At 38.7% G+C, this 23,945-nt stretch overlaps 1 protein-coding gene across 9 annotated transcripts in view; it reads left to right on the plus strand.

Moving 5' to 3' along the window:
• The window catches only part of SGCE (sarcoglycan epsilon), a 107,398-nt gene that overhangs the window by 12,356 nt on the left and 71,097 nt on the right, over window positions 1–23,945 (plus strand). For 4 of the 9 annotated variants that reach the window (XM_045008210.1, XM_045008213.1, XR_006577564.1 and 1 more), the window contains exons 2-4: window positions 11,075–11,197; window positions 14,686–14,843; window positions 20,497–20,569. In XM_045008210.1, coding sequence (XP_044864145.1) covers window positions 11,075–11,197; window positions 14,686–14,843; window positions 20,497–20,569 — 354 coding nt within the window. Of the gene's footprint in view, window positions 1–2,902; window positions 3,122–10,396; window positions 10,521–11,074; window positions 11,198–14,685; window positions 14,844–20,496; window positions 20,570–23,945 lie in introns of those variants that run through there. The other 5 variants (XM_045008215.1, XM_045008216.1, XM_045008217.1 and 2 more) reach the window with 5 other exon arrangements.

Raw genomic sequence — 23,945 nt, forward strand, 5'->3', positions numbered from 1 at the left:
AGGAGGATCAGCCAGACCCTGCGTGACTGGGAAGGTTTTTACTTTGCCCAAGCCTGTGTCCCCAAGGCAAAAAGGGACTGAGCCAGCTGGGGAGAAGCAGGTACTTTGCCACAGTAAATATAAATTGTTCTGAAATGAATGTAATTATAATATTTTTATGTAATATCAAGTGAGGTATTTGAAGTACCAGTGAGGTTGGATAGTATATATACCATGCCCCATTTGAGGTTTTAACAATTTTAAGGTGGTATGATTTATTTTAATAATAAAATTAAATGCTCAGGAAAGGTCTGGAGGTACTGTCTTTGAAATGATGTGTTCCAGGTTCATTTAGCCATTGGCTTCTTTACTGAGACTTATCAAATGTGTAATGGTGGTTCTGTGAATTGAATATCCACACACAAGAAACTGCAACTAGTGAAACTACTTATTGGCCACTGAACAGCTTTCCAGTTCTGTCAACTTTTGGTCATCACCATCTTGGCTGGATTTGAACAAATGGCGTAGATGTGAAATGTTTTTATCTTATTTCAAAGTCCTTGGAGACATCCAGTTTCCTTATAATGAAATAAGGGGAGTGAGAGTTAGTGGAGTACTGTAAGTCAAAGTGTGTCAAGAAGAGAATAACAACAATTTTAAAAAATACACTAATTATGCAGAAATTTCAATGTCTTGACATTGATTGCTTCTGTTGACTTTACTGTGTTTTTATTTAGTCCTTTAAATCCATTACCATCTTCCAAATTTGAAAATTCTTTGCTTGTTTCTAGTCTAAGGGCTGTTGTAATATAGATCAGCTGGTGATAGTGCCAAGGGGCCATGACGATCTGGGGATTGTTGTCACACAGCCTGCCCTGGCCATGCCCTCCCTCTCCCCACCTCTGACTATGTCAGGGATTCTAGAGTATGTGATGGGCAGGAGCCAGTTACAGTGTTTTTTATCAGTGGGAGATTAGTGGATTGTGGGGCCCTGGGCCAGAGCAAGTGGGGGCCCCTCCTCACCCCTTCTGCCTGCAGTTGCATTCCTCCCTGGCACTCCTGCTGGGGAAATGGGGTCAGGGCATGGGGGCTTGTCCTGCCCTGCCTGCCCAGTGCTTCTTTCCCCACACCCTAGCCCCCCTCTCTGACAGGAGCAACATGTGGGCGGACAGAGTGGGGAAAGCCCCCGTGCCCCAAACTCGCACCCCGGCAGGAGCACCAGGTGGATGGAGCACGGCAGGCTCCCGCGCCCTGACCCCGCTCCTCGGCAGGAGCGCCAAGCAGAGTGGGTCGGGGCGTGGGGGTGCCCATTTTTCCATTTTTCCTTGCGTCTGACGAAGTGGGTATTCACCTACGAAAGCTCATGCTCCAATACTTCTGTTAGTCTATAAGGTGCCACAGGACTCTGTCGCATTTTTCCAGGGGCTGCCCAATTGGCTGGGGCCCTTGAGCACGGGCCCTGTTGGCCCAGTGGCTAATCTGTGATTGTTTTTTATGCCTGCGTGGAAGATCTGACCAGCTTCCTTTCCCTTTTCACTATTAGGATGTATTAGCTAAGACATTTTAAAACTCTAGTGTAGCCAGCACAAGTAGAATTTGAATGTTAGCACATTTTTATCCTAGTGTGGCCCACCTGCCCCTCCCATCCTGGACTTTATTCTGATTCTTCGCTGATGTGACTAGAATCTACCATTCCCTTCTCCCCTTGTCCCATCCAACCTGCTGCTGCTTTCCATTGAGCTGCTGGAGAGAAGGGAGAAAAAGTCATGTGCCAGAAGAGGTTTTGTTTTAAATAAATAAAGGGGCATTTAATGTTTGGGGTTCAGCCCTCCTAGCCTATTTATTATCAGTTATCCCTACTGCCACCTTTGGGTCCCAGGCAAGAAGCTACAGCTTGATATTATCTTTAAAAATCAGACAAAGGCAGTTTAACTTCATTTCAGAAGATTAATGCTTGTCCTTACCCCCAAACTGAATACATGCAAGGTTGTTGATTATAACCTACCCATTTCCCATCATATGACATTCTTCAACTTCTTTAAGACATCCTTTTAGTTAATGGGCTGTTTTAAAAAAAAAAAAAAATCAGTGGTAAACAAAACGTTGATTTTGTTATCATTCTGAACTAAATGGCCTTGCTGGTAGAATTTACATTGATTTTAAGATAAGTGTTTCATACATTTAGAACAACAACAAACATTCCAATAATAATATATTGTGGTAAACTCTCTAAATCACACACACATTTATATTAACTGTCACAGTAAACACTTTGAAATATAGCCTTTATATTTAAAATTCCTTGCTTACTTGCATAAACATAATCCTCTATTGAACAATGTATTTGAATTTGTTTTATGAGAACTTTAAAACAAATATATTACACATGGCACATTATTACACTGGATGTGATGTGGAGCACATTTAGGCCCATAATGATTCACATGGTCTTTGGAGAAATCTAAATTGCTTTGTCTTCTGCAAATTGTTAGCCAATTAATAGTGTAGTATTACCGTGAACTGAGTGTGACTTGTTGTTCAACCTCTTATGCCTTGTTTACATTGCACTTTACCGGTATAGGTATACCAGTACATTATACTGGCAAAGCACTTGTAGTTCGGATGCAGTTTGTACTGGCAAAGCTGCACCTTTACCAGTATAGTTTTTTCTAAACCCTCATCTCCAGAGTGAAACCAACTATGCTGCTAAAAGTACAGTTTTTCAGTATAACTGCATTTGCACATGCACATTTGCTGGTATTGCTGTGTTGGTCATAGATCACATACCATCACACCCTGTCTGACATAGGTAGGCTGGCAGAAGTGTAGACTTGGCCTTATTTGGAGATAGCATGCAAAAATGGTGACTGCCAGCATCATCTATTTTATTTATTTCTGTTTCTACACTCCGAAGAAAAGTTGAAAACAAAAGCTGGCTTTAAAAGAATCTGATCCCAGCTAATGGCATTTGATCTGTGGGAGTCTGTTAATCTGACATTAATTCTTTTTTTGTTTGCATTTATTTTATTTTGAAAAGCTTTTTTGTTAAGCTCTGCTGAAGGGATAAATGGAACAATTAACTGGAAGACTAAGCAACCCAACAGTTATATTATCAGCAGAATAAGGGCTGCTGAAAAGAATGGTGAGTTTAGGTTGTACATTTAAATCCCATTGTGGGTTCAGTCAACATCTGCTTTCAATATTACCTTTGCTTTTTCAGTGAATGTTTATTAATAAAATGACATCTCAAGGTAAGTAATTTTGAAAAACAATCTTATAGTTCTTTAATCTTCTAAACTGTCAGGATTCTGTATGTCTTTATGTTTAGTTTCCCTCGTGTTTTTTATGTTGCCTGTGGCTTTGCTTAAAATAATGGCTGTGTGTATAACCTAATATTGCATATATTCTTCTCACTGCTGGTTGCTTAAAAACATCTTTGCAGTGTGCTTAATGCAATAACTTGTTATAACTATTAAAATAATTCATTCCATATTTATATGTAGAAAAAAACAATTGTTATTACTTATCTGTAGGAATACACATAAAATATTGCAGCTGAATTTTACTGAGACCAAAGGTTATCTGAGAAAATGCCAGTAACTTTTCATGCATCATATAGCTAGGTGAAGGATCTGGATCTCCCTAGACCTCTAGCTATGGCCAGGATCACCCTTACCCAGGGAATCTGGAAAAGGAGCTCTGGAGGAAGAAACTTCTATATGGATTCCCTTCTGGAGATCCCCCCACTTTCGCTGTTGAGAAGAATGGGTTCCCCCCTCCCCACACACACACATGCAGAATAGACTGCAGGTCTGTCACCAAACCTGGTTGATCCTCTGATATCCATGAGAGAGCAGGGTCATCCACACTGAGATCCTGGTCCTCTCTGCTAGCTCTGGCCTCTGACAGCTCACAGCCTCTAGGCTCTCTGACAGTGCAGCTCCAGTGGGATGATTTCCTGGCTATGCCTGTCCCCAGGATCTATGGGGAAGGAAAAAGAAACACTACTCATAAGAGGTCATACAGTCTGAGTCAGTATTATTTTCCCAGGGGAATCCTTACGGGGCCAGAGAAAGACAATTTGTTTCCTCTCCCCTCTGTTCCCAGCCTACTTATCCCCCAGGCCTGTGCAGCTTCCAACCCTTCCCAGCATGTACCTCCCAGGATTCACAGAAAGGCCTTCATGGAGTCAGGGGGGAAAGGAGGAGCAAAAACAGTGTAGTGAAGGTAGATGATGCCCCCTACATGCCTTGAGAGCATCTAATCTGGGACCATATATTCTGTATGACTTTTAGTAAGAAATTAAATATCCTTTGGTAGCAGACACAGAATGCTTCCACAGTAGCCCAAAACTTTCCCCTTCCATGAGGTGGAGTCACACAAAAACTGTCGAAAAATATTCAGAATATTTGGCAATCTGGCTCACGGAAATGACACTGGGAGTCAGTGAGAATGTTCAGTTAAATCTTCTGCCAATTTAGGACAGTTGCACATTTTTCTCCATAATCGGTCAGTCATAGAAGATTGTTAAAAGGCTGCACAGCCTGAAGATAGCAAACTATCCATAAATGAGATATATTCTTATCAGCTGGAGAGGAAGAGCAAGTGGCATATTGGACCGATGATTCACTTGCCACTTCCTTTCTCATTTTGAAGAAACATCACGGGGAGGGAGAGGAAAAGCTGTGGAGAACTTTCCAAATACCAGTCTCCAGAGTTGTGTTATTACAATTCATATGTGGTTATAAGATAAATATATGTAAGATCAAAATTCATCCTGTACAATTGTTGGTGCCATTAGGCATAGCCCTAGATAACTCAGGAGGGTAAAAAAACCACAGTATTAATGAAGCCTTTCTGTACTAGGCCTGAAATGGACCAAAGTTATTTTATGCTTGTCCAGAGTCCCTCCATATTAAACTCTAGTTGAATTCCCAAGTTAGAAGTGAGAATGGAATGTGTAACTGCTCCTTATCAGTACAACACGGACAGCAGGAGATAGTAAAAAGAGGCCCTACTTGTGTTTAGTTTAGAAAGAGGGGAGACAAGGTAATAAATCCAGGAGTAAACCAACCTAACAGCCTTGAAAAGTTACGAGATAAATTGTTTGCTGTCAAGGATGATTTAACCTGTTTGATGTAATTGCCGGCTATACAATATGCCTATTATATGGGAGGGGACTAGAAGGTAGAAGGGGGGTGAGTGGGCAATGGGGGTAATGAGGATGCCTTGTTGAAGTCATGTATAAGAAGAGACACACAGCTTGCATCTGTGTGCAGGATTTGAGATTGTAATATCTCCCTTTGCACCTTACTTGGGCTCAAATAAACTTTTTCTGCATTCTCCACCCTGGTGTGATAATTAGTGCGACGCACACCGGGCAATGAACCACTGTTTGCTGCCTCAGGCCTTTTGGGCCGGCAACACAATGAATAGAATATATCATTCAAAGTACACTGAATTATACATAAGTAAGAAGGATGGTTTCGTGGATTAGGTACTGGACTAGGACTCGGGAGACCTAATGGAATCAATTCCCAGCTCAGCCACAGGCTTTGAGTGGCTGTGTGGGCATGTTATTCAATATATAAAATTGTCAGCCCTTTAGGGTTGTTCTGGAGTCTCCAGGATTTAAAGATTAATCTTCAATGCAAGATTGTCATGTGATGAAACCTCTAGGAATACGTCCAACCAAAATTGGCAACCCCATCAATGTGCCTTGTGCCTCTGTTGCCCATCTCTAAAATGGAGATATTTCTGTACCTTACATGGGTGCTGTGAGGATAAAATCCATTAATGAGTATGAAGCTTAAATAATATAGTAGTGAGGGCATAAATAAGTAGATTGATATGTTAAAATACTAGGGACCAATTAGTGGAACTGGGATTAGAAACTAGGGTTAAAGACTGCAAATAGGAAAATTTAGGGGGTTTATTTTCTCAAAATATTTTAGAGCTTGCCCTTTAAAGGCAGGGGATTATTGATTAAAAAGAAGGGGAAGTGGGATTAATGTGTCTTTTCTTTTGTGGATGTATGTGCTCAATTACGTTAGCATTAATGAAGCTAATATACACCTCTACCTCGATATAACGCTGTCCTTGGGAGCCAAAAAATCTTACTGCATTATAGGTGAAACCGTGTTATATTGAACTTGCTTTGATCCACTGGAGTGTGCAGCCCCACCTCCCCAGAGCACTGCTTTACCGTGTTATATAGGGTGGCATTATATCAAGGTAGCAGTGTATATCTAGAGGGTAGAACTCTACCTTTCAAGGTTCCATAGACTATCAGGGTTGGAAGGGACCTCAGGAGGTCATCTGGACTGATCCCAAATTAAATCCTCAAAGGGCCCCCTCAAGAGTTGAACTCACAACCCTCGGTTTAGCAGGTCAATGCTCAAACCACTGAGCTATTCCTCCCTGTTTTTTAAAAGATGTTTGCTAACACAGTTTTAACACTGTTTTAAACAGGACTTCAACCTAATGTAGAAAGAGCAACTACTGCTTAAATGTGTTAGTTGGTTTTGGTTAACCCGAGACCCGCCCTGGGTAACGGTATTAATAATAATAAATGATTATATTAGAATAATTACAATAATACTATAAACTAACTCACAGGGCTATTGTCAGGGTTAACCAATGTCTGTAACATGCTTTGTAAACTTAAAGCATTGTAGCACTGGTAGGCAACTTTTAAAAAGATGACTTTATACTAGGTGCTAATTAGTGTTAAAAACATTAATTCAAACACATCAGTGAACATTTTAAAACACCACTAATTTTTTCAGTAAAGAGAAACCCTAGCTTCCATTCCAGCTGTGGCCAAATTCTAAAGCTGCTTTTAGGATGTTCAACATGGTAAAATCATTTCTAGGATTAATTTGTTCCTCTGAAGCTTAGTTTTAACTGTCCACCAACATCATCATTTTACATCCTCAGTGGTACACTTACCTCAACAACAGAATATATCCCATTACGAGGAGCACCCATTGTAGTGTATGTGACAATATCCAGTAAACTGCCTATGTAAGACATAAGACATGTCTGAGAAATAATTTTTCTGGAGAAATTCCCCACTGTAGTCTCTCTTATTAATTCTTCTAAGTATTCCTTATGGAGAAAGTTTACCTTACCTTTTCATTGATTCTCCTTTTTGAAACTGATCTTTGCTGTAGTATTTAAGTCTCTCAAGGTATAAAGCAAAGCATCTGGAACAGAAAAATAGATTATTTTTTTCTTTAGGTTTCATCAAGTCAGCATATTTTTCTTACCTTTTCTGTTCTGTAAATAATCTTATTAATATTACAAATTACTTTTTCAGATTTTCTTGATAGATACTATTTCTCATATAATTCTATTTCCTTGATCTATTTATAGTTCATTTGCAAAAGCAAGTGCAGACTTTACTGGGTCACTAAGGCAAGATGGTGGGTGTGCTTATGAACTTTAATTAAATGCAGCAAATTGTTCTAGGTTAATTTAATTAAATGAAACCTGCTTTAAATATATTAACAATAACTGGTTTATTAATACAGATTTTTTTCATAAAATGTATTTACATTTCAAGACCATTTGAATTTCTTACTGATAAAATTATTATAAGGTGTGGCTGTTTAGTATAATCTAATAAAAGCAGAATTCACAATGGGCAAAGGCAACTGTGATAACCAGGATTAATACATACATATAATCAGAAAAAGATTGATTCTGGAGCTCAGTAATATATGTGGCACTTGAAGCTATTAATCTTAGAAAACCAGGCTCAGAATATCTGGTGCAAGGAATAGAATGTTTCTTACTAATTGTTGTTCAGCAATGTTTTGTGAGCAAACATCATGCAATAAGTTTGTCCTAAAGAAAAACTGAAAAAAGAAATCTTGCCTCAGTTGGGTGTTATCAGCAATAAGGGCTTGATACTGGCAGTGGGTTGAGGTAGTGCTACCATGTGGATGGGGATCCACAACAGTACTGAGCACACTGTGGTGATCTGCCAATGCAGGTCCCCAGCTGTGCCCAGAGCAGAGAGTTAAGCACACATGGCCACCATGTAACAGAGATGGTCTACACACACTGAGTACTGGGGAGGGCAGAAGGGGCATGGTGATGGATGGAGTTGTGGCATGGTGCCACACCCTGTGAAAAATGGGTGATCTAGGTGACAACAAGGGAGTTCAGAGTGGGGCCCCCCACCAAATTTCCCTGTGCCTATTAGCTGCAAGTCCCACAGACAGGGACTTATAGAGACCTGGCAGCTTCACCATGAGCACCATGGCCCCAAACACATGTAGCTCTGCTGGAGAAGGAGCATGTCTGAAGGCTGTTAGCCAGCTGGAGGACATGGATTCCCTTTTGCTTACATTATTCTGTTCTTTAAAATAGTGGATATATTTTAGAAAGCTCGAGAGGCTATTTATGATAGTAAATATAACTCACTTTTAACACACAGTAATACAGTAAATATTGAGACATTTGACATTGAGCCTGTCTTTATATATTTATAATGGGAATTAACACAAAGTTTGGAAGATGCCAAAGAACAGAGTTATTAAATCAAAGATAGCAAACTGGAAACAGCAAATTTCAAGCATATCTTGTTTAGCGAATGCTTAAAAGAAAAAGGTTCACTAAAATTTGTTTCAAAAGACCATGCATCTTGAAACTAAATATTACATTAGCAGATCTGCTATTTTTACACACTCTTCCATAGCACCTATCAGAAAGGCATGTTGATATTCATTATCAAATAAACTCTATGCTTGGGGGTCTACATTCTTGGGGGCAGACTCTTAGCTGGCTACATTCTATTCAGTGTAGTTATGACAATTTATGAGCTGAGGGTCACCTCTTTAAATATAAAGTGGAGTTTATTTTAAGTTTGGTGAAGATGGCATTACATCCTAATGAATCCCAAATTATCAAGGAGATAATTAGAAAAAAGTCTTTTAGTGTCTGACACTTTTCTTTATCCTTTTTTTATGCATTTAATAATTTATGACATCAGTCTAGGAGTTGCAGATATTCTGTCCAGCCCACTCACCATATTTTGCAGCCTGGCTCATGGGAATGACAACTGGGGACTCAATGAGCAAGTTCATTTTCATCCCCTGATAGCTTAGGACAAATGCACATTCTTCTCCAGATTCAAGCAGTTGTAGAAGGTTTTTTGGTGATTTATAATTATGCCAACCATCTGAAATGCTACTTGACACAATGTATTTCAAAGCTTACCCCTGAAAAGGGCACTGAGCGGATCTCATTTTGATTACCATCAAAGCTGTTTTTCATGAGAACAAGTTGTTAGTTCTCTAAAACAAGGGCTCCCACAATTGTAAATCCTGCAGCTGAACAATTTGAGTAAAACATGGAAGGATCCAGATGTGCACAATGTGAATTTGTGTGAATTGCATATCATCCCCATCCAACTCCATTCTTGTGTTGTGTGTGCACAGGGGCGGCTTTAGCTTTTTTCCCGCCCCAAGCATGGCAGGCTGCCTTCGGTGGCTTGCCTGCGGGAGGTCCCCGGTCCCGCGGATTTGGTGTACCTGCTGCTGAATTGCTGCCAAATCCGTGGGACCGGCAGACCTCCCGCAGGCAAGCCGCTGAAGGCTGCCTGACTGCCACCCTCGCAGGGACCGGTAGGGCGCCCCCTGCGCCTTGCCGCCCCCGGTACACGCCGCTGTGTGTGCAATCTGATTTTTCCAATGTTTGGGAAAATCTTCATTGGGGTTTCACACATTAAAAGCAGTTGTTTCTAAAAGAGTTCAAGTTTATAATTTAAATGGAGAAATAAACATTGATTGGAATTTTATCTGAGTCCCTTTTTATGTTTGGTGTGAATGATCCTAGTAAGTATAAACTTGTAAAATTCTAGTTTGACAGAATGTGAATCTTCTTCACTTATGGGAAGATGAGGTGTTACACCAATGTATTACGTTATTGTTTAGATTAGTGCCATATATAAAACTAAGCAATTTTATATCACACACATAGGGCCTGATTTTAAAATTGGGCTCCCATTTTGAGCCTGCAAATAATGGCAAATAAAAATGATGATATGTCTATTTTTATCTGAATACCTGGTTTTGCTGTACCTGCAAAATTGTAGGTGAAAAATGTGAGGGTAGATGGAGACTCCTTTAAAATTTGACTTCTGAAGTTTACCTTGAGCAACAGAAAGAAATAAAAATTCACATTATGTCTGTGTCAAATATAACTGTATATACATAGTTTATATACACTTTTGGTAGTAATATGTCTTTTTAGAACATGAGATGTAATCAGAAGACAGAAGCACTCAATTTTTGTAGTAAATATTACATATTTTAAAAAATGTCACTGAGGAATTATGACATTTTTATTTTACCCTTGGTGTGTGGTGTGATTAATATAATTCATTCTACCCTCAATTTGTGCACAGAACTACCATAGATGTCCGTGGGAGTCTTGCATGCAGAACAGTGGAAGAATATTACCCTATGTTCTGAGGCTATTGATAGTGTACAAATACAGAATAACAAAGAACAAGGAAAAATTACAATAAGGTATAATAATGAAGTTCTTGCTTGCATACACAAACAGCCTTCATCAGGATGTATTTGACTAAATATTCATATTTAATTACGTTACAAACAAGTTATTAAGCCTGTATTGGCTACTTTGTTCCTTCTGTTCCTTATTTTTGTTGTTAAAAATATGGGGGAAATTTGATTATACACTCATATGTTTTTATTGATATATGGAATATCACAAATAAACAAGTTTCCAAAAATACTCATTGGCTTCTTCATTATCTATCATTATTATTATTATAATAAAAGTAAGTATGTGATTAGCATTTGAAATATTAAAAATTGTCTAATTTTGTTTACTGGAATCTTGTACAGGACTTGGAGGATACATAATGGGCAAAGAGAGGATTTGTTTTGTATTGTATTCTTAAACCCACACAACCTTTTAAAAACTTATTAACAGGTATCTAATGCTTGTTGCTTTCCTTTCCCTAGAAATGAAAATTTCCATATAATGCATGCTGTATTGTCTAGAGCATGTCTCACTTTTTACTTTTCTGTCTCTTATCTTCCCTTCTGCTTTTCAGTGTACACGATTCTCTCTAAGGTGCACTCTGATCGGAATGTCTATCCTTCTGCTGGAGTTCTTTTTGTTCATGTTTTGGAGAGAGAATACTTTAAGGGGGAGTTTCCTCCTTATCCAAAGCCTGGTATGGGATGCTTAGATCTTATGTGTTATAGAAAAATATCATTTTTACTTTTAAATTCAAGATCTCAAATGTATCTAGAATTCTTTGTGGTACAGTATTGAACATATATCACTTCAAAACTTTTAACTTTGGTTGACTCTTCTATACTGGTAAAGTAAGTGGATCATTTCAAGGTTTTAAATCTTAAGGTTTATGAACTACAGGTATGCATTGCAGTGCATGTTGAGAAGCCCAGTTATGGTCTTTGAAATGTTCAGTAATGCATCTTATGAATCTAAAATTAGAATCTGGCACTTTTCTTTGCTATACCATTAAATATGTAGTTGTACAAGCTTAATTTTAATTTTAAAAAGATTGAGTCATATGGTGATTTTTGTAAAAAATGCCCCATTTGAGATTGTATCAGTTTCTTACAAAATAAATAGTGATATTAACAATTTGTGTCAAAAAGCATCTTATACATTTTATAAAATTACTTTAAATACACAAGGAACATTTAAAATAAAAATTTTAAATGTCTTTAGCCTAGAGCAGTGATGATTATTTTCTTTCAAAGAAAATGAAAGCTTCCTTGGTTTCAATCCTATTTTGTTTCTACATGCAGTTACTTTTTTAAATTGTAAAGCAGTCTTTTGTCATAGAAAGGGCTATATTTTCATAAGAATAATGTTTTGACTTACATCCATGAAGTAAAACCAAAGGAAGATCATTAGCAAGATAGAAAACATAGGTTTGAATTCATCTAAAAAAACTATATGAAGATAAAGGACATTTTTCCCCACTTTGCTTATAAATTATTTAGCTTCCTAGAAGCAAGTAAAATTGAAAAGTTCTACTTCATTGACAATCTTTTTAATTTTGATTTTGGAACATGGTGCCTTGAAACCACATTGGGGAAAAATAGCATTTGTTTGAATGTCATATGTTTAAAATATTCTTGAGGAAAAAAATGACTTAATTTGTTTTTATTTTCTTTAATCTTCTTCTCTAAAGGTGGATGTCTTGACAGACCCTTACTTTTGAGTTTGTGCTCCATGTGAGTGACTGCTGGAGCTACATAGTTTTACTGCCAGCCAATAATATGGTGAAATGTGCCTATCTCGTGCCCAATTTGTCCCCTCCTGAGATAACAGCTTAGGGATGTAAATGGAAGGAATTTGAAAGTCCTTTCCTAATTTCAGATTGTCTCTAGAACACTGCTATCTCAGTTCCATGTCTGAGGCATGTTACACAGATGCTGTCTGAATCTCTCACTTGTACAATTGTGACCTCATGATCCACTGAAATTGCCCCACCTGTAGGCATCATGAATACCACATTGATCATCAAGGCCCAACATTTGCAATATAGTCCTTGTTTAAAGCTATTGTGTATGACAAATCTGCTCTGCCAGATACTTAGCATCATAGAGCCTTTCCTGGAGAAAGATTTTGAAACAAGCCACATCTCAGACTGCTGATATATTAAAATTAACTTTGAGGAACAAACTGTGAAATGGGGTAATTTATGATGAACCCTAGCGACTGTAGCACCCTGGTAACATTATTCCCAGAGAAGTGATGTTGGGAGGGCTTTCTGTGTTGCCATGGTAACATGTTTGACTGATGTCTTAGCATATTGCTGTAGTATCGTGGTTGATTCTCAATTTCCCCTGACACCCTGAGGTTTCATTGATTTTTGAATTTGATTTGTGTTTAACTCTCCAATTAAAATGAAGACCATCCATCATCTGGGTTATGAAAGTCTGAATAAGAAGTCCAAATCATACACTTTCTTTGTCCAGTCTCCCACTGTTGCTTCCTGGGTCTCTCTTCTTGAGAGTCTGCACAATCTTTTTCTGATGTTTCTCATTCTAGGTTACAGATTCTCTTCCTGAATGTCTGTGAAAACTCTCACTCCATTCATGTAGTGAAGTGAATGGGAAGTTCTTCCTGCTCTCTACTAGCAGCTGTACTTGGGCTGAAAAGGAAACAAGTGCCTGGTTCAAACCCCAATTCCCCATGTTCCCTTCCCCGAGGCTTCTTCCTTCACTTCCTTCCACTTGTTCTTTGCCCTTCCCAACATCACCTAATAAAACAGTCTTAAACATCGAGCTTCCTCTTCTGGCATTTCTTCTCCAGCCATCCAGTTCTGTAAGGGCAGGTCTACACTGGGGGGGGGGGGGGGGGGAAATCGATCTAAGATACGCAACTTCAGCTACGTGAATAGCGTAGCTGAAGTCGAAGTATCTTAGATCGAATTACTTACCGTCCTCACGGCGCGGGATCGACGTCCGCGGCTCCCCATTTCGACTCCGCTACCGCCGTTCGCGTTGGTGGAGTTCCGGAGTCGACAGGAGCGTGTTCGGGGATTGATATATCGTGTCTAGATGAGACGCGATATATCGATCCCCGAGAAATCGATTGCTACCCGCCGATCCGGCCGGTAGTGAAGACGTACCCTAAGTGGTACTTTTGATGGCCACTGTCCAGGGTCCTTCCAAGATACTTCCTGTCCACAGCTCTTACTCATTATCTGCATTCTCTGGCTGTGCGAAAAAAGAGCTGCTTATTTACCCTATTCCCAACATCCCTTGCCTGGAGTTTCAAAGTTTCATTCGCTTTAGGAACTACAGATCACAACATTCCTGGGGTCTGTGCTGAAATCAGGAGCAGGACAGTGTTAAATCAGGAGCCTACCCTTAAAGGGCCAGCACACCATATTTAAGTGTTATTTTACCAGTTAAAAATTGTCTCAGAGAAATCTTGTTGTCCTTCTGTCTTTTTGGCTATCACAAATTTCTTAAAACAAAATCCTTTCCCTCTTCTGTCCTGTGGCGCAAGCTAGTTGGCAACACGATTGCCTCTTTCCAATCTTCTGATCTAGGGGTAAATTTGGAAGAGTTTCTCTAAAGCAAATCTGTTGCTCAGTTGTCATTGTTGAGGACCAGTGTGTCTTGACACAACCACACATGTTAAGGTGCGGAAAAAAAACAGTCTCTCTCTTACAGTAAGGTCCTCAGAGGTAGACATTGTCTCTAGAGCCTTTAAAAAATTAAAGGTTTTTGTTGCTTGGAAATACTGGGCTTTGGATCCTTTTGCTTCTGTTGGTAGGGAGGCTGGATGATTTGGTGTTCTGGGAAACACAGGCCCCTGTGAAGCCAGGACCTAGCAATTGATGGGTGGAAGCAGAAGGGGTCATTAGAGCGCTAAAAAAGTACAAGTACTCTACTCTGCTGTTGGCTATACATTTCAAATATGGGATTCCTGTCAATTACACATGCTGAGGCATGGACTCAGGAGTGTGGGTCTCTCAAACTGCACTTTTTGATAATAAAAAATTACAGTTTTATTATTTCCCCATGGAACTGCAATGATGTGTTACAAAACATTATAGTAATTGTGTTTATATGACAAAACTGAACTCAAAATTATTTAATGGAAACGTCAGAAACAAGGTGCATAAAGTTCATTTTTTGAAAACTTTCTAATATTGTGTATCTTATCTAGGTGAGATAAGTAATGATCCTATAACATTTAACACCAACTTAATGGGTTACCCTGACAGACCTGGATGGCTACGCTACATTCAGAGGACACCATACAGTGATGGAGTGCTGTATGGATCACCAACTATAGAAAATGTGGGCAAACCAACCATCATTGAGGTACTTCCTTGAAAAGCATCAGAAGGTTTTATTTCATTTTAAAATCTTTATCACAATGTAAAATAGTGGGCAAAATAACTTCATAAACAATCAAATGAAGAACGTCTAAATATTTAACTTTGCACTTCTCATCCCTAGAAATATACCACTTCTCTTTCTCTTCAGTGCAGACAAATACAGTTGTTAAATCAATAAACAGATTTTTTATTTATTTTTTATCACTCAGTGGTAAATTAATCAGGTTTACTTTTGTAACTAACACCAAAACATTTTCCTATTCTAATCTAATTACTAATGCTGACAAAAACCACTATTTATTGTATCTACATCACTAATATGAATGTGATTCTAAAATTTTAAAAGTACTAATTATATAGTGAACAGCAGTTGAAAGACAAAAACTGTATGATTCTCAGTCATGCCTTTGGTCCCACACCACAGATTAGGAAGTCAATGCGGCAACTTTGCAGCTCACAACATTATGAAAAAATTGCTAAATTAACTTGCCAGTTCCACCAGTTTTGCTTGGACAGCCATATATTTGTGTCAAACTCTTGATTAATCGCTTCTCTTGATTTTATTATTTTATTATTCTTCTCCAAAGATAAAACTGTAAACACCAGCCTAGGTTCTGATCCTACAAACAGTTCCACACATGGTTAATTTTATGTACACGTGTGATGTTCCCTGGTGTTATCTGGACCCCAATCCTTGACTCTGGGAGCCAGCCTTACCCTGCTCTGCTGTAAGAACCCCCACTCCTGGGCTGTTCACGCTCAGCCTCTGGCATGTAAGCTGCTTCTTGGATTGTGCAATCGAATAACACTAGCCAATATCTCCAGTCCCAGACACAACCCTAGGAACCTCCGTCTTGCAGTGTCAAGTTACGCCCGCTGGATGCTGCAAGCTTATATGAGTTCGTCAATTTAACAAAGAAATTGATGTGTACCAGGCTTGTTATCCCAAGGAGAGTCTCTGACATGCTTCAAACCAAATGCACTGCTTCAGGTAGAATAAACAAACAGATTTATTAACTATAAAAATAGATTTAAGTGATTATAAGTCAAAGCATAACAAATTGGATTTGGTAAAATGAAATAAAAGAAAAACTCATTCTAAGCTGATCTTAATACTTTCAGTGCTCTTACAAACTTAGATGCTTCTCACCACAGGCTGGCTGGTTGCTCTTCAGCCAGGCTCTCTCCTTTGATCAGTGCTTCAGTCGCTTGGTGTGGTGTCTGTAGATGTAGGTGGAAGAGAGAGGAAGAGCATGGCAAACGTCTCTCCCTTATATCATGTTCTTTCTTCCCTCTTGGCTTTGCCCCTCCCCCTTCAGAGTCAAGTGAGCATTACATTATCACAGTCCCCAACTGGCCAAAGGAAGGGGGGGTGACTCACTCGCGAGTCCAACATATCCTTTTGTTGCTGCCTAGGCCAGCATCCTTCATTCCTGTGAGGCTGGACTGGGTTTGTACCGTACGTGCCCTGATGAGGTGTGAACTGCCTCTCTGCTTTTGGAGAGTTTTTGCCTGGGCTTATTTTAAGCCATGAGGATACATTTTCAGCCTCATAACTAAGTACATAACATTATAATCTATAACATTACTGTAACAACAATGCTCAGTGCATCATGAGCCTTCTGAAGACACCCGACATGACAAACTTTGTATTGGATACCATACGATCATTTTACAAGGATGAACATGTGGGTGCTGGGTTAGTCCAATTCATTTCAGTGGCACTAATCACATGCATAACATTAACCACGTGCAGAACAGTCTGCAGGATCAGAACCCTGGAAAGAAACTATTTTTAAAATTGTTCTTTTTTGAAATGGTGTCTGTTTCCAAACCTGCATCAGGATCTGCGAGGGTGGATTCTTGCTGCTATATAAAATACCATTGAAGTCAGTGTGACTTTGCACAGGTACAAAGATCTTTGCACAGATGCATTAGCAAATCCCAGTATAGGACTAAAGATTCTACATGGGGACAGAAATATGCTAGTGATACGAATGCATGATTGGGGCCTACATTTGACACATCAAAATGTAGATATATATTTTATATGGCTTAGGTTTAAAATAGGTTACTTGTTACCAAAGCTTAAGAACATAAGAACGGCCATACTGGATCAGACCAAAGGTCCATCAAGCCCAGTATCCTGTTCTCTGACAGTGGCCAATGACAGGTGCCCCAAAGGGAATAAACAGACAGGTTATCATCAAGTGATCCATGCCCTGTCACCCAATCCCAGCTTCTGGGAAACGGAGGCTAGGGACACCATTCCTGCCCATCCTGGCTAATAGCCATTGATGGACCTCTTTTCCATGAATCTATCTAGCTCCCTTTTGAACCCTGTTATAGTATTGGCCTTCACAACACCCTCTGGCAAGGAGTTCTAGAGGTTGACAGTGTGCTGCGTGAAAAAATACTTGTTTGTTTTAAACCTGCTACCTATTAATTTCATTTGGTGGCCACTTGTTCTTGTAGTATGAGAAGGAGTAAATAACACTTCCTTATTTACTTTCTCTATACCACTCATGATTTTATAGACCTCTGTCATATCCCCTAGCATATCATACCTCTATCCTATCATATCTTAGTCGCCTCTTTTCCAAGCTGAAAAGTTCCAGTCTTATTAATCTCTCCTCATATGGAAGCCGTTCTGTTCCCCTAATCATTTTTGTTGCCCTTTTCTGAACCTTTTCTAATTCCAATATAGCTTTTTTGAGATGGGGCGACCACATCTGCATGCAGTATTCAAGGTGTGGGCGTACCATGGATTTCTATAGAGGCAATATGATATTTTCTGTCTTATTATCTATCCCTTTCTTGATGATTCCCATCATTGTATATGTATACTTAGGATTATGTTTTCCAATGTGCATTACTTTGCATTTATCAACATAAAATTTCATCTGCCATTTTGTTGCCCAGTCACCCAGTTTTGTGAGATCCTTTTGTAGCTCTTTGCAGTCTGCCTGGGACGTAACTATCTTGAGTAGTTTTGTATCATCTACAAATTTTGCCACCTCACTGTTTACCCCCTTTTCCAGATTGTTTATGAATATGTTAAATAGGACTGGGCCCAGTACAGATTTTGTTTTATTTGATTTACTCCCTAGTAAATAGGTGAATGGTTTTTTGCATCTTTTATAGGCGTTTTAAATATATAGTTTGTGATGTAGCTGTAATTAAGTGATTTATCTATCTTTTGGATTTATTGTTAAACTGAAATTACAAATAAAAAAAGGAAAGAATGCCACTCTAAATAATAGTGCTTCAGTTATTGTTAGTTTTTCAGCAGATTTAATTTTGCAGTGCTAAATTAATTTGTTAAAAATTCTCAAATTAGAGATTAATTTTCTGTTTTTGTTAACATTTCTTTTACATAGAGTACACTATATTTTACAATTTAAGCTTTATTCTCTTCACTTACATAAATTTGCCTGTAATCGATATGTCAGACCACTATCCTCTCCTCATTCCAATCCCTTTCAAGACCCACTTTTACTGGGACACCTTCAAGAAGTGAGTTAGTCATTTATTGGTTTATTTTTAACTAATGTGCTCCACTATGTTATTCCTACCCTTTCCTGAGAGACTGCAGAATTTCATTCATGTAACCACTATCCTGCCCTCCACCTTCTGATATTTTGTTACCTCCCTTTGTTGAATCATGTCAAGCTAGATTGTCAGATCTTTTGGGCAGGGACCATCTATTTCTATTTGTGTTATGAGACACCTGTATTTTTGAGGGTAATGAGCGGGGAAAGAAAGGAGAGGGAAAAATACACAATTCTGATAGACCATATTCCAAAATTCGTATGTGTTCAGTCATGGTATAACTTTCCAACACAGTCAAAGAATAATCACTGGGGACCGTTTGGCCATCAGATGAATACCGCAGGTCCTTCATGCATTTAAAAGGTACCTTTCTGTGTACTTGTACATAATTATATCAGACATATTTTTCCAAAAATAAGGAGCATATACTCTGTATCTCCCAATAGCTTTCAACCCACCTAAAGATAAAGACTCTGGCATTCTTATTATTTGTATTGTGGTTGTGCCTAAAAGCCCCAGTCATGGATCAAGGTCCCATTGTGCTAGGCACTACAAATATACAACTAAAAGATGGTCACCGTCCCAAAGACCTTACAATGTTTTTTCCTATAAATATCACCAGTTAGGTTAAGGAGCTAAGAATGAATAGAAACCTTACAGCCTTCAGGACAAAACATAAAATCCATCTCTACTCTTTGACTTTATCATACTTAGGTCAATAAAAGAAGAAAAAAATACAGAAAAAACCCCAAACAAACTGCTCCCTCTTATTCCTGAAATGGAGCTGAGAGAGAAAAGAATACAGGACTAGGGAAGGCCAACCACTTGTATGTAAATACGTTATCCATGTCATATCTGAGAATATTAGTGCAACATAAATAACTAGATAGATTAGTGTGAAAATCCCAGTAAGATGTTTTTATTTAATATAGTGCTCCATCAAATATAGGCCTCCTCATTCATTTATCTTTCATGTTTCTATATTTATAGTCCATAGAGGTTATTTTTTTAGTATTCAAAAATAAAAATAATTACCATTTATACTCGTTCATAGCCCGTTCGTTTATAAGCCGACCCCCCAAGATGGATAAGTAAAAATATCAAAAACTGTTCTGACCCTTTTATAAACCGACCCTATATTTCAGGGGTTGGAAAACTTTGTCTCCCAGCCTGTCAGGGTAAGCCGCTGGTGGGCGGGTCCAGTTTGTTTACCTACCGCGTCCACAGGTTCGGCCGATTGCGGGACTGGTGAACCGCGGCCACAGGGAACTGAGGGGCTCCATGCCTGCGGACACTCCAGGTAAACAAAATGACAATGTATTAGATATTCAATTCCATAGAGCAGGGATTGGCAACCTTTGGCACGCGGCTCGCCAGGGTAAGCACCCTGGCAGGCCGGGCTGGTTTGTTTGTCTGCCTGCCATGTCCGCAGGTTCGGCCGATCACAGCTCCCACTGGGCGCAGTTCACTGCTCCATGCCAATGGGGGTGGCGGGAAGCGGTGGCCAGCACATCCCTTGGCCCACGCCGCTTCCTGCAGCCCTTATTGGCCTGGAACAGCGAACCGCAGCCAATGGGACCCGCAATTGGCCGTACCTGCGGATGCGGCAGGTAAATAAACCAGCCCGGCCTGCCAGGGTGCTTACCGTGGTGAGCTGCATGCCAAAGTTTGCCGATCCCTGCCATAGAGTTTAAAATCATCAAATTTCAGTGTAGATCCGTTTATAAGCTGACCCCCAATCTTTGATGCGTCACTTTTTTACCAAAAATATTTGGCTTATGAACGAGTCTATACAGTACATATATTAATGGATATTTTTAATGTAAGAAAAACAATACTTTTCATAGAATATCAGAGTTGGAAGGGACCTTGGGAGGCTCTCTCAAAGTAGGACCAATCCCCAGACAGATTTTTTGCCCCAGATCCCTAAGTGGCCTCCTCAAGGATTGAACTTACAGCCCTGGGTTTAGCAAGCCAATGCTCATACCACTGAGCTATCCCTCCCCCCAATTTCTTTGCTGAATTCATTAATTTTGGTTTTCATATTTGTACTACCATTTTGGTGTCATCTGTTTTTATTCTAGATCACTGCTTATAACAGGCGCACCTTTGAGACTGCAAGACATAACTTGATTATTAATATAATGTCAGCAGAAGGTATGTACAGAAGAGATTTTGCAGCACTCTAGATTGTATAAGTGATACATTATTAAGATTACATGATTTTTAAGATGACAAAATACTGTCAAACATTAAGCAGCGTTTCAACTAAAAGCATGAGTGGTGAGGAGGAGGTAAGGGAAACTTCCCTGTCCTGATTCATCCTGTTTGTTATTTTTTGCTAAACCATTTTTACCAGGGCTGATTTATGCCCAGTTCTTAAAAATTCTTCTGAAGAGCCAACTTTTTTGCTTTTGGAACCAAATTGTACCAAACTGTATATTTTCTACACCTACACCACATACAAGGGATATATCTCTTCAAAGTATTTGTTTTGAAACCAATAGTAGTGAGAGCTGTATTTGAGAAGTGCATCAAGCCTTTGAAGTTAAAGGATAAAGAAACATGCAGGGATGTCAGCATTATTTTGCATTTTAATGAAAGATATATCTAACTGGAGGATTAGACTTTTAAAGTATAGAATGAAAAATGCAAAGTTAGGGACACTGGGCCAAATTAAGAAGTGACATAATCAAGTACTGCTCCACTGAGGTAATTTGAGTTGTACAATTTTGTCATCAGCAATCTTGGATTTTGAAATGGAGGCAGGGAGGCCCAATATGCTTTTTTAATGTCTTTATGAAAGACAATGAATTTCATAATATCAAATGCTTTATACAAACAGTGACCTTCAAGAATCAGGTTGCCTTGCAAAACAGCTAGTTGCATGTTCTATCAACTGTCATTGAAAAAAATCCTCCAAATAAATAGAATGAGCTAAATTCTAATTTCATTTATATTGGTGAAAATCTTGAGCAGCTCTGAAGTCTATGGAACTGCTCCAGATCTACAGTGTTGTTAAGTCCAGAATCTGGTTCACTGGGCCACATTCAGCAGAAATGTAGACGATAGTGCAGGTTAGTCAAAAAAGGAGCATAAGTGGTAAAGAAATGTAATTTGCATTGATTTGGTATTCAATGGGTAGGCAAAACAAGTGTCATACAGAAAAGAGATTGTCACAAGTGTAGCACATAACAGGAAGTTTTATGATAAGGTAAAGGGCTGCATTCTCTTCCACACTTTTCCTGTTATATACTCTAGTCAGCACCCCCTGCAAATAAAAATCCTTACCTACTGCTGCTTTTTCTGGGAGCAGCTTCTCTACAGTCTTTTAGTTTATTATGTAAACACATTGGATATATTCTCTCCTATTCCACATATAGAACTCCTATTCTTGTCACTGGCAGTGTAATACTTACATTGAGTAGAGAATATGTCCCATTTTTTTCTTTTTCCTTTTCAAATTGTCATAGGGAGCATTTTGGCCTCAATCCAGCAATGCATTTAAGCACATACTTAATTTTATGCACATGGTTAGTTCCATTAACTATGGAACTGCTCATATGCTTAACTTTAAGCATGTGCATAAGTGCATTGCTGAATCAGAGCTGTAATGCTCATGGCCCTGCAATACCAAGCCTTCATCCCCTAGATTTTAAAAGCAACACATAGGCTTTTAACTTTGATACGCCTCTTGAATTTACTACTTATTTTATTGCTAAATCCCTACAACATATAGAGGCCAATAGCTGATGTATCACCAGAGGAAGAAAATCCCTCCAAATGCATTTAGGTAATTGTGAAATGATTCACTACAGTTAAATCATAATGCTGAATGTGTGACAATCACTTCCACTGTTATAGACAGATGTCATAAAAACTCAGAAAGAAAACTGGTATGTAATCACAAAGCATCTATTCTAAAAGTAGCAAAAGAAACAAGGAAAAATGTCAGGGAACAATTTTTTGCATACATTTTTTCTCCTCAAATTTTCTCCAGTGTGAACATCCCTTTCATCTTCATAATGTTACTATGTTGATTTGTACAATATATGCTGTCATGCTTAACTAATAACATCTGTTGTATCATGAAAGATTGTGACAGTCCCGTTTTACTAAATTTAAAAGCTAGTGCAAAACAATAAATAACCAAGTGAAAAAATCAAATAGCATCTCCAAGAAGAGTGTAAAGGATTTAAAAATGAAGCATCTTGATATTCATTTACGAAAACCTGTGTCCTTCAATACAGTTTGTAACCAGATTGCAGTATGTAACAATGTAAGTAAAATATTCAGTAGTCTATAAAATCAGAAAACAAGATATAAATACATGTAATTTGAGTTAATGAGACCCATAAAATGAAAATTCCTCTGGGTTTTCTTTAATATTTGAAAGAAGGCTTTTTAATTTTATCAGAGTTCTGACCACTACTCCTGGCCTCCTCTGAGTTCTTTTAGAATATCTATCTATGAGGAAAAAATGAAATGTGCATATTGAATTTGAGTGTGCACAGGATGCAAATGCACAGTACCACAAAAATAGTTGCACATAAAACTGCAGCACTCAGGTGCAGCAGACAATGTTCTGTGGTAACTTTTACATTTAAAAAAGTAGATGTTTCAGGTTAACCAAGTTGCAAACAAGTCACAGTTCAAAACTGAAAACAATACAAATCACCTTAAAAATACCACCACTGATCTGTCTTAAAATTAGAGCTGGCAAACTTTTTCAGGCAAATTGAATTTTCACTGAATAATCTGTTTTGGTCAACCTGAATCTATGAATTTGACACTAATAATTTTGACCATTCACAAAACAACCAGAGGAGGAGGAGGTGAAGGTTATGGTGGTGATGCTGCTGCATCTGCTACTGCCCTTATAATATTTAGCTCAGTGGTTAGGGCACTCACCTGGGATATGGGAGATAGAGGTTTGAATTCCTGCTATGAAATATACCTGATATGGAATTTCTCAATCAACTGAAAAGTCAGAAAAAAAATCAGGTTTGACCAAACTGATTTTTTTTCAACATATATTTCAGAACTGTCATCCAACTGAAAAATCAGTTATTTGCCCAGCTCTCTGTAAAATTTAGCAGACCATTCTAATTGTGGGTGTGGACAGTTTGTGCATTTTGAATTTACTGATTACTTAGACAGGAGGAAACTAAAGTGAGACCTACAATATAGTCTGTCATCACCTTCAGTTTGAACATGGAGTTGTGGCCTATTGCATTTACAGGTTCCAGCCTACAATATTTCATCTTGAATGAATAATCTTATGTCACTCAGGTCAGTGTATGAAGCAATTCAGGCTGGGACTTGTAATCATTGCAGGCCACTCCTCTTTGCCCAAGAGTAGGGTAGCTGCAATTTTCTTCATTTAATGCAGATTAAGTGTTGTCTTCAGGGGGCAGATCCTGTGCAGATGTAAATTGTCATAACTTCATTTAAGTCACAGCACTATTATAATTTACTCAGATGAGGATCAGCCCTCAGGTTATTTGCAGGTTGCCAATAGCTCCATCAATAG

This window comes from Mauremys mutica, chromosome 2 (genome assembly GCF_020497125.1).
Source record: "Mauremys mutica isolate MM-2020 ecotype Southern chromosome 2, ASM2049712v1, whole genome shotgun sequence".
Taxonomy (NCBI): domain Eukaryota; kingdom Metazoa; phylum Chordata; order Testudines; family Geoemydidae; genus Mauremys; species Mauremys mutica.